The 10,291-nt window shown below is 42.6% G+C and overlaps 1 protein-coding gene across 1 annotated transcript in view; it reads right to left on the minus strand.

Moving 5' to 3' along the window:
• Window positions 1–9,599, minus strand: part of LOC141069676 (uncharacterized) — a 46,802-nt gene extending 37,203 nt beyond the window's left edge. The window contains exons 1-2 of the mRNA XM_073559451.1: window positions 8,865–9,599; window positions 8,586–8,642 (exon numbers count right to left, since the gene is read on the minus strand). Coding sequence (XP_073415552.1) covers window positions 8,586–8,642; window positions 8,865–8,870 — 63 coding nt within the window. The 5' untranslated portion in view covers window positions 8,871–9,599. The remainder of the gene's footprint in view (window positions 1–8,585; window positions 8,643–8,864) is intronic.
• Window positions 9,600–10,291: the final 692 nt, after the last annotated feature.

Raw genomic sequence — 10,291 nt, forward strand, 5'->3', positions numbered from 1 at the left:
AAAATGCTTCTGTGATGTGCAATATGTTAGCATTTGGGGTCCCATTTTAAACTTTGCATAGGGCCCCACTTTGCCTAAAACTGGCCCTGCTCCTGAGAGAGCGAGCGCCGGTGCAGAGGAGACAGCCCTGAAGTCACAGTGAGATCAGCCAGCGTCAGTGCTGCGGTGCCGCTGTGGGGGAGGAGAGGAGGAGACAGACTGACTGTCACTCTCTCACTGTGCCTGTGGCGCCGGCCGGTGGCTGCAGCTGCAGGTCAGTGTGTGTGACGTGTCTGTCTGTGTGAGTCACTCACTGTGTGCCTGCCGTGCCCCTGCCCATATGCTGCAGCAGCTCAGGAATGCGGACACTGACTGGACAGTGTGGAATTTGGATGGATGGATCCTCTTGGTCTGGCCTGCCCTGCCTTCTCCAGGGAAGAGTACCAGAGCTGAGCAGGATTAAGGGACTGGGACCGAGACAGGCATGATTTTGGAGGGCTCCTGGGGTGGGGGAGAACTGAAGCATGGCAGGCATGATTTTGGGGGGCTCCATCCTAGGGGAGAACTGAAGCATGGCCTAGCTAATCATGAATGGGGGGCCCCTGGCCTGCTGAGAAGGGAAGCATGGCCTGGCTGCTCATGAATGGGGGGCCCTGGGGAGAAGCATGGCTGCTCATGAATGGGGGGGCCCTGGGGGAGATGCTTGGCTGCTCATGAATGGGGTGGCTCATGGGGGGAGAAGAAACATGAATTGGGCTGCCCACATAGGGAGAATCAGCATAAACTGGGGGGCACATGGGGAGAAGCAGCATAAACTGGGGGGCCACATAGGGTGAGAAGCACTATGCCAAAAGTAGACCACATATGGGGGAGAGCATTATGAAACAAAGGGAAATGGGGGTGCCTATATGTATTACCTGGAGGCTGTCTTGGGCTATATATGTAATTTGGAGGCTATGCTGGGCTGTATATATTACCTGGAGGCTGTTTTGGGCTGTATATATTACCTGAAGGCTATGCTGGACTGTATCTATTACCTTAAAGCTATGCTGGACTGTATATATTACCTGGACTCAGTGGAGGCTATGCTGGGCTGTATATATCACCTGGAGGCTGTGGTGGGCTGTATATATCAACTGGAGGCTGTGGTGGGCTGTATATATTAACTGGAGGCTGTGTTGGCTGTAAATATTAACTGGAGGCTGTGCTGGGCTGTATATATTACCTGGAGTCTGTGCTGGGCACTGTATACATTACCTGAAGGCTGTTGCTGGACTGTATATATTAACTGGAGGCTATGCTGGGCTGTATATATCACCTGGAGGCTGTGGTGGGCTGTATATATTACCTGAAGGCTGTGCTGGGCTGTATATATTACCTGGAGGCTGTGCTGGGCTGTATATATTAACTGGAGACTGGTGATGGGCTGTATATATTAACTGGAGGCTGGTGATGGGCTGTATATATTAACTGGAGGCTATGCTGGGCTGTATATATTAACTGGAGGCTATGCTGGGCTGTATATATCACCTGGAGGCCATGCTGGGCTGTATATATTACCTGGAGGCTGTGGTGGGCTGTATATATTACCTGAAGGCTCTGCTGGGCTGTATATATTAACTGGAGGCTCTGCTGGGCTGCATATATCACCTGGAGGCTGTGGTGGGCTGTATATATTAACTGGAGGCTGTGCTGTGCTGTATATATTAACTGGAGGCTGTGCTGGGCTGTATATATTACCTGGAGGCTGTGCTGGGCTGTATATATTAACTGGAGTCTGTTGCTAAACTGTATATTACCTGGAGGGTATGCTGGGCTGTATATGTTATTTGGATGCTGTGCTGGGCTGTATATATTAACTGGAGGCTGGTGCTGGGCTGTATATATTAACTGGAGGCTATGCTGGGATGTATAAATCACCTGGAGGCTGTGGTGGCCTGTATATATTACCTGAAGGCTGTGCTGGGCTGTATATATTAACTGGAGGCTGTGCTGGGCTGTATATATCACCTGGAGGCTGTGGTGGGCTGTATATATTAACTGAAGGCTGTGCTGGGCTGTATATATTAACTGGAGGCTGTACTGGGCTGTATATATTACCTGGAGGCTGTGCTGGGCTCTAAATATATTAACTGGAGTCTGTTGCTAAACTGTATATATTACCTGGAGGCTATGCTGGGCTGTATGTTATTTGGATGCTGTGCTGGGCTGTATATATTAACTGAAGGCTATGCTGGGCTGTATACCATATTTTATTTGGAGGCTGTGCTGGGCTGTATATATTAACAACTAGAGGCAATGCTGGGCTAGTGGGCTATATATGTTATTTGGAGGCTGTGCTGGCCTGTATATATAATTTGGAGGCTGCAACTGGCAAATAATAAATACAGCCCAGCAGCACCCTACAGATATTATATCCAGCCCTGCATAGCCTCAATATTAGATAACAACAAATAACTTTGTTGCCCTATCAAGGGCGGGGGCGAAAAATTTCTTGCACAGGGGCCCAATACAGTCTGTGTCCGCCCCTGGATTCTGAGATTATTTTTTGTGACATATTGTACTTCATGATAGAGGTAAAATGTGTCCGATATGACTTTGGGTTTATTTGTGAAAAAAATGAAATTTTGCAAACATTTTTGTAAATTCCAAACTTTGGATTTGTATGCCCTTAAATCACAGAGATATGTCACACAAAACAGTTAATCAATAACATTTCCCACATGTCTACTTTAATTCAGCTAAATTTTTGAAACATATTTTTTTGTTAGGAAGTTATAAGGGTTAAAAGTTGACCAGCAATTTCCCCTTTTTGCAACAAAATTTACAAAACCATTTTTTTATGGACCACATTACATTTGAAGGGACTTTCTGTGGTCTATATGACAGAAAATACCAAAAAGTGACCCCATTCTAAAAGCTGCACCCCCTCAAGGTGCTCAAAACCACATTCAAGAAGCTTATTAACCCTTCAGGTGCTTCCCAGGAATTTTTAAAATGTGAAAGGAAAAAATGAACATTTAACTTTTTTCACAAAAATGTTACTTTACACCTAAATGGTCTGCAAAATTTGTGCAATTTCTCCTGAGCATGCCGATACCCCATAGGTTGGGGAAAACCACTAATTAGGGGCATGGCAAGGCTTGGAAGGTAAGGGGTGCCATTTGACAATTTGAATACAAAATTTGCTGGAATAATTAGCACACACCGTGTCGCGTTTGGAGAGCCCCTGATGTGCCTAAACAGTGGAAAAAAACAAACAAATATGAAACCATTTTGGAAACTAGACCCCTCAGAAAACTTTTCTATATGTGTATTGAGCACCTTGAACCCACATGTACTTTACTGAAGTTTATAACGTAGAGCCGTAAAAATGTTATTTTAGATCCAATTTTTTTTATTTTCACAAGGGTAACAGGAGAAAATTCAACACAAAATATGTTGTGCAATTTCTCCTGAGTACACCGATACCCCATATGTGGTCGAAAACTACTTTTGAAGCATAGTACACAGCTCAGAAGGGAAGAAGCGCCATATTGGAGTTGAGATATTGCAACATTGGTTTGAAAGTGCCATTTCACATTAACAAAGCCCTTGAGGTGCCAGAACAGCAGAACGCACCATAAGGGTATGTGCACACTTTGCGGTTTCTGCTGCGTTTCCGCAGCGTTTTTGGCTCTGCAGAAACACAGCAGATTCTGCTGCGTTGTACAGTACCTTTATTTCCTATGGAAATAAAAAAAAGCTGTGCACATGCTGCGTTTTTTCCGCGCGGTTTTGCTGCGGTTTTCAAAACGCAGCATGCCAATTGTTTGGTGCAGAAACGCTGCGGTTTTACACCTCATCCATTATGAGGTGTAAAACCGCAGGGCAAAACCGGAGAAAAAACGCAGATAATCCGCAGATAATCCGCAGAAAAACCGCAGCACTTTGTCCTGCGGATTTCCTGCGGTTTTCTCTACAAAATCCGCAGAGACAAAAAACTATGTGTGCACATACCCTAAGAGACAATATTTTACAGACTATACCTCTCAATGAATTCATCTAGAGGTGCAGTGATTATATTGACACCACAGGTGGGTCACAGAATTTTATACCATTAGGCAGTGAAGAAAAAAATAATTACATTTTTACCATAAAAATTTAGTTTTGGCCCCAGATTTTACATTGTCACACTGGGAGATGGGTAAAAGTGGCACCAAAATTTATCCCACAATTTCTGCTGAATGTAGAAATACCTCATATGTGATGGAACAGTACTGCTTATTAGCCACATTGCGAGACTCTGGAGGGACAGAGCGCTATTTGCCTCCTGGAATACAGATTTACCAAGAATAATTTACGGACTCCATATACAGAGCCTCTAAGTGTTAGAAGAACAGAATCCTCCCTCAAGTGATCCCATTTTGTAAATTTTAGCCTTTTAGAAATTTATGTACAGGTGTAGTGACTATTTTGACTTTACAGGTATTTTCCAGAAACAAGCAGCAGTCGATGTTGCCGAGTGAAATTGCAAACTGCCATTATAGTGTCCAGTACATTGTATTGACCAGTATATTGCAGTGACCAGTACGTTGTAGTGATCAATATATTATGCCAAGCTCATGCTTCTGGAGACATACACCCGTCCTTTAGGCGGGCTCTCATCGCTACAGAGTTGACAAACATGTGGACGCTAAATGTGGTTTAGGCACACTGTGGGGCTCAGAAGGGAGGGGACATTTGGATTTGGGAGCTCAGGATTTGCTGAATTTCTTTTGTGGGGTAAGGCCAGGAGCCATTTCGCTTATCCAAAGCCTTTGTGCGGTCAGTAGCATGGAAGCCCCATATATTTCCATTGACACATGATGGACATGACTGAGGACTTTTTTGGTGGATTGAGTTGAAGCTTTTATTAGGAACATTTTACATGTTTGGGATCATATTTCTCCTCTGCACCACACTGTTAAATTACTTTCGGGTTTCCATCTAAATCTCCAAGGGACGTGATTCATTAAAATGAGGCAGCAGAGTTACTTGTGTTCAGCGATGTCTTTTTTTCAGAAGTGCACAAGACTGTGGCGGACAGTGTTTTTATGCACGCCTAAAAAAACAGACATTGCCGTATCATAGGCCAGACAGAGTCCACAGTGCCTCCATCTGCCTCATTACAGGGAATCTTCCATCGGGGATTCCGTCTGAATCACGTATTTCAGGAATTTACACGGAAACACCGGCTTAAGTGCTCAGTGTAGAGCACAGGATGGATATGTGCCGAGCCTTACTGCAATTTTTTGAAGCAGAATAAACAAATCAACAGCAGGTGAAAATTTTTTTTTTTTCTTCTATGCCGTTCCTCATGTGGTGTAAGTGATTAGATGACTTTAGTCTTCAGGTCGGTGCAATTACAGTGATACCAGATATATCTGGGGTTTTTATGAGTCATGTTATGGCTTGTTTTTTGCAAGACTAGTTGACATTTTTATTGGTATCATTTTTGGCCACATGACATTTTTTGATCACTTTCTATTCCAATTTTTGGGAGGCAGAATGAACAAAACTCAGCAATTCAGGAAAAAAATTTTTTTATGTCATTCCGCATAATATAACTTATAAGGCAGCTTTTTTCTTTGGGTCAGTATGATTACAGCGTTACCACATTTACCGTATATACTCGCGTTGAAGCCGAGATTTTCAGCCCATTTTTTAGGGCTGAAAGTCCCCCTCTCGGCTTATACGCGAGTCATATACCAGGGGGTCAGCGGGGGAGGGGGATCGAGGGTGTCAGAGATCATACTTATCCCCTCCTGGTCTGTCTCTGCAGCCCCTACTCTTCTACCAAGGTCTCCTACGCCTGTGTTCAGGGTTATGTGGTACCGCTCATTAAAGTCATGAATATGCGCATATTGATGACTTTAATGAGCGGTACCACGTAACGGCTGAAACCTGAGAGCAGAGGTGCCGAGACCATGGGAGAAGAGGTGCTGCAGATTCAGACTGTGCGCCAGGAGGGGTGAATATGATGGGGGAGGACGGGGAGCAAAGCAATATTCACCTGTCCCCGTTCCATCGATGCTATGTTCTCCGCGTCCTCTGACTGTGACGTTCAGGTCAGAGGGCGTGATGACATAGTCAGTGCACGCCCTCTGCTGAATGTCACTGACAGAGGACCCGGGAGACAGAGTGGCAATGGAACGGGGACCGGTAAATATCACCAGTGTCAGGGGCCTGAGCTAGTGGCGGCACCTGGGTCCCAGAGACGAGAGGTGAGTATGTCTTTTTTTTTTTTTTTAATTGCAGCAGCGGCAGCAGCAATATATGGGGGGTATTTATCTACGAAGCATGTTATGGGCCACCACTAACCCTTGTGCAGCGATATATGGGGGGTATTTATCTATGGAGCATGTTATGGGCCACCATTAACCCTTGTGCAGCATTTTATGGGCTGTATATCTATGGAGCATGTTATGGGCCACATTAACCCCTGTGTAGCATTTTATGGGCTGTATATCTATGGCGCATGTTATGGGCAACCATTAAACCTTGTGCAGCATTTTATGGGCTGTATATCTATGGAGCATGTTATGGGCCACCATTAACCCTTGTGCAGCATTTTATGGGCTGTATATCTATGGAGCATGTTATGGGCCAACATTAACCCTTGTGCAGCAAAATATGGGCTGTATATCTATGGAGCATGTTATGGGCCACCATTAACCCTTTTGCAGCAAAATATGGGCGGTATATCTATGGAGCATGTTATGGGCAACCATTAACCCTTGTGCAGCATTTTATTGGGGGTATTTATATATGGAACTTTTTTTTGTGGTGAAATTGGGGGGTCAGCTTATACGCGGGTCGGCTTATACACGAGTGTACGACTGTATACGGTATTTCTTTTTTTATGTTTTTGCACTTCTACACAATAAAAACTATTTTATAGAAAAAATAATTATATTTTCATTGCTTTATTCTGAGAACTTTAACTTTTTTATTTGTCTGCTGATGGTGCTACAGTCATACATGGTGACTTGCTTTTTGTGGGACAAGATTATGTTTTCAGCGGTATTATTTTTATTTATATTCATCTTTTTGGTTGCGTTTTATTCCACTTTTTGTTCTCTAGTATGATGATAATGCATTTTTTTTTTGTGGTGTTCATGAAGTTCGGGTCGTTTCGGATGCGCCGATAGCAAATGTGTGTACTTTTTATTTATTTTGGCTTTTTTTTTAATAAAAATATTTATTTATAGGTTCAATATATATATTTGTTTTTAAATTATTTTGTTCTTTATTTTTATATATTTTTACAAATAAAAATCACTTTTTACTTTGTCTTACTATGGGACTTTCACTTTTTGCAGTCTGCTCACTTGTAGAGCATAGGAATGCAGGAGCTTTGCCATGCTTTACAAACAGTCCGCACTGCACTGGCAGACCAACTTGCTGCACCATGCTCTGACCTTGAAGTAGCTCGTTTGCTAGCTCTGGTGACCTGATGTCGTCATGATGACACCAGGTCACCATGGTAACGGTGCACCGATCAAAGAGAAGAGGGCGCTCCCTCCCTCTGCATGCCTGCTAAATACTGTGATCGATAGAGGGTATAGTGGGATAAAGTGCTGGGAGCGGTGCGATCACTGATCCTGCACTGAGTGCCGGGTGTCAGCTGTCAGAATGAGCTATGGCGTGTGCACAGCCGCTGTGCTCAGGAGACCGCCATGACGTATCCATCCGTCCAAGGTCGGTAAGTACTAGGCAACCACGGCATATGGATACTTCCAATGTTGGGAAGGGGTTAAATAAATGCTTTAAAAAATCATTTATAACCTCCACTTTTCCTATACTAATGGATTTGAGTGACATCAGCGCAACTCCGGGAACTTCATTTAAATTGCGTGGGCGGCAATAAAATGAAGCACCCTTTATGACTAAATGAGCAGGTACAATCTAACAATATAAAGTGCTTTTTGGACATCATTACAGCACCGTTTTTACAGGGAGCCGATTGGCTGCTGTGACAGTTGGGAGCCGGCTAACTGTCACCCTGCCTGTTATGTGATCTCTCCTGTAAAGTCCAGCCTGTGGTTGGGCGTCATATAACAGAGTGATTTTTACTATATACCTCAATGTTGCTGTCTTGATGTATACAGCACAAGCGATCAGACGATCGCGGGTTAAAGTCCCCTCAGAGGATTAACAAATAAAGTGAAAAGTAAAGAAAAAAGTTTATAAAAAGATAAAAATTTAAATCAACCCCCTTTCCTCCAGTTAATATTAAAGGGAAAAATAAAAAAAACACATATTTGGTATCAACATTTTCAGAAAAGTCCTATCTATGAAATTATAAAATTAATTACCCTAATCTGTAGAAACTGTAAACAGAAAAAAAAAATACCAAAATTGCAGGTTTTTGGTTGTTACAACTTAACAAAAAAAATACATAACAGCAATCAAAGCATCATCACTACCCCAAAATATTATCAATACATCAGAACATCAGGCAAAAAAAGAAAGTGCATAAAGAACGGACATCAGACAGCAGAAATTCATTGTTATATATACATATAGAGATAACATTTCTATCATTATTCTGGATTACATGACTTTTCTTATTGGGAACTTACATAGATCGGTCTCTCATATTTGCTCGCCATTTTTGTAGTGGAAATAATCGCACAATCCTGAATAGGACAGAGAGGTTTCCATATAAATAGCCTAATCTCAAATGCCAACTTTATCAATAGTAAATATTACTGTAACTAATTAGTAAATATAAGGTTTTCTATTTAAGAATGTATGGGACATGAGAATTGGGAAACTTATCACCAGAAATCAGAAACTTGTATAGCTAGGAAATGGGAAATAATAAGGACGGGGCAGGAGCATCAGACACGCATACTCACTCTCATCGCCTACTAGAACCCTCAAAGGAGTTCCAGTAGAGCGGATGGCCATAGCGCCGACACTGTGAGGTCACCGCATTCTACAGTGCTCCCTGCAGCCAATCAGATCCAATCTAATCCTGTATAATAAAGTATTGGAGGATTTATAAATATATATGAGTAATGTGATACAGCAAATTAAAGGAAAACAAAGCCCCATGAACACATATACGAAGGAGAGTATTATAATCCAATCTTTTTTATATTGTTATTATACATATACACCATATGGACATAAGTGTAGGGATACAGAATTTTATAACATCTCATTCTAAATCCATAGGCATTAATGTGGAGTTTGTCTTTTCTCCAAGATTTTGGAGGTGTCTGTGGGGATTTTTGCCCCTTCAATCAGGATCGCATTTGCGACAGTAGACACCGATGCTGGATGGGTGGTCCTGGCTAGCAATCTCCATTCTTGTTCATCCCAAATGTGTTGGATGGGGTTGAAGTCAGGGCTCTGTCCGGCCTTAGCGGCTGCAGGTCCCTCACTGCTCCTTTACATGATGCTGCTCCTCTGCCCTGGAAATATTCACTGCACACTCAATTCACTTCAAGCAAAAGTGATGATTTTTATATATTTACAAAGAAAATAGGTCATGTGTTCAAAAGGAAGAAATTGCTTCTTGATTGAGACAAGGGATTGATGTTTTGATTCAATGAATCTTTCTCAAATATGTGGCAGGGTATTCCAGAAGCCACGGTTATATACAGTGCCTTGCGAAAGTATTCAACCCCCTGGAACTTTTCAACCTTTTCCCACATATCATGCTTCAAACATAAAGATACCAAATGTAAATTTTTGGTGAAGAATCAACAACAAGTGGGACACAATTGTGAAGCTGAATTAAATTTATTGGTTATTTTAAATTTTTGTGAAAAGTCAAAAACTGAAAAGTGGGGCGTGCAATATTATTCGGCCCCTTTACTTTCAGTGCAGCAAACTTACTCCGGAAGTTCATTGTGGATCTCTGAACGATCCAATGTTGACCTAAATGACTAATGATGATAAATATAATCCACCTGTGTGTAATCAAGTCTCCGTATAAATGCACCTGCTCTGTGATAGTCTCAGGGTTCTGCTTGATGCACAGAGAGCATCATGAAGACCAAGGAACACAACAGGCAGGTCTGTGATACTGTTGTGGAGAAGTTTAAAGCCGGATTTGGATGCAAAATGATTTCCAAAACTTTAAACATCCCAAGGAGCACTGTGCAAGCGATCATATTGAAATGGAAGGAGTATCATACCACTGCAAATCTACCAAGTGTTAAGGACGGCAGAGCACACTAAATCACTAAATAAAATAAAATAGCATAAAGTGCGTTCGCCGCCCGGTGTCCACCGTGCAGAAGGTGTTAACACTGCTTCTAGCTAATGGCGGACG

This window comes from Dendrobates tinctorius, unplaced genomic scaffold (assembly GCF_039654945.1).
Source record: "Dendrobates tinctorius isolate UK_male_01 unplaced genomic scaffold, ASM3965494v1 ptg000270l, whole genome shotgun sequence".
Classification (NCBI taxonomy): domain Eukaryota; kingdom Metazoa; phylum Chordata; class Amphibia; order Anura; family Dendrobatidae; genus Dendrobates; species Dendrobates tinctorius.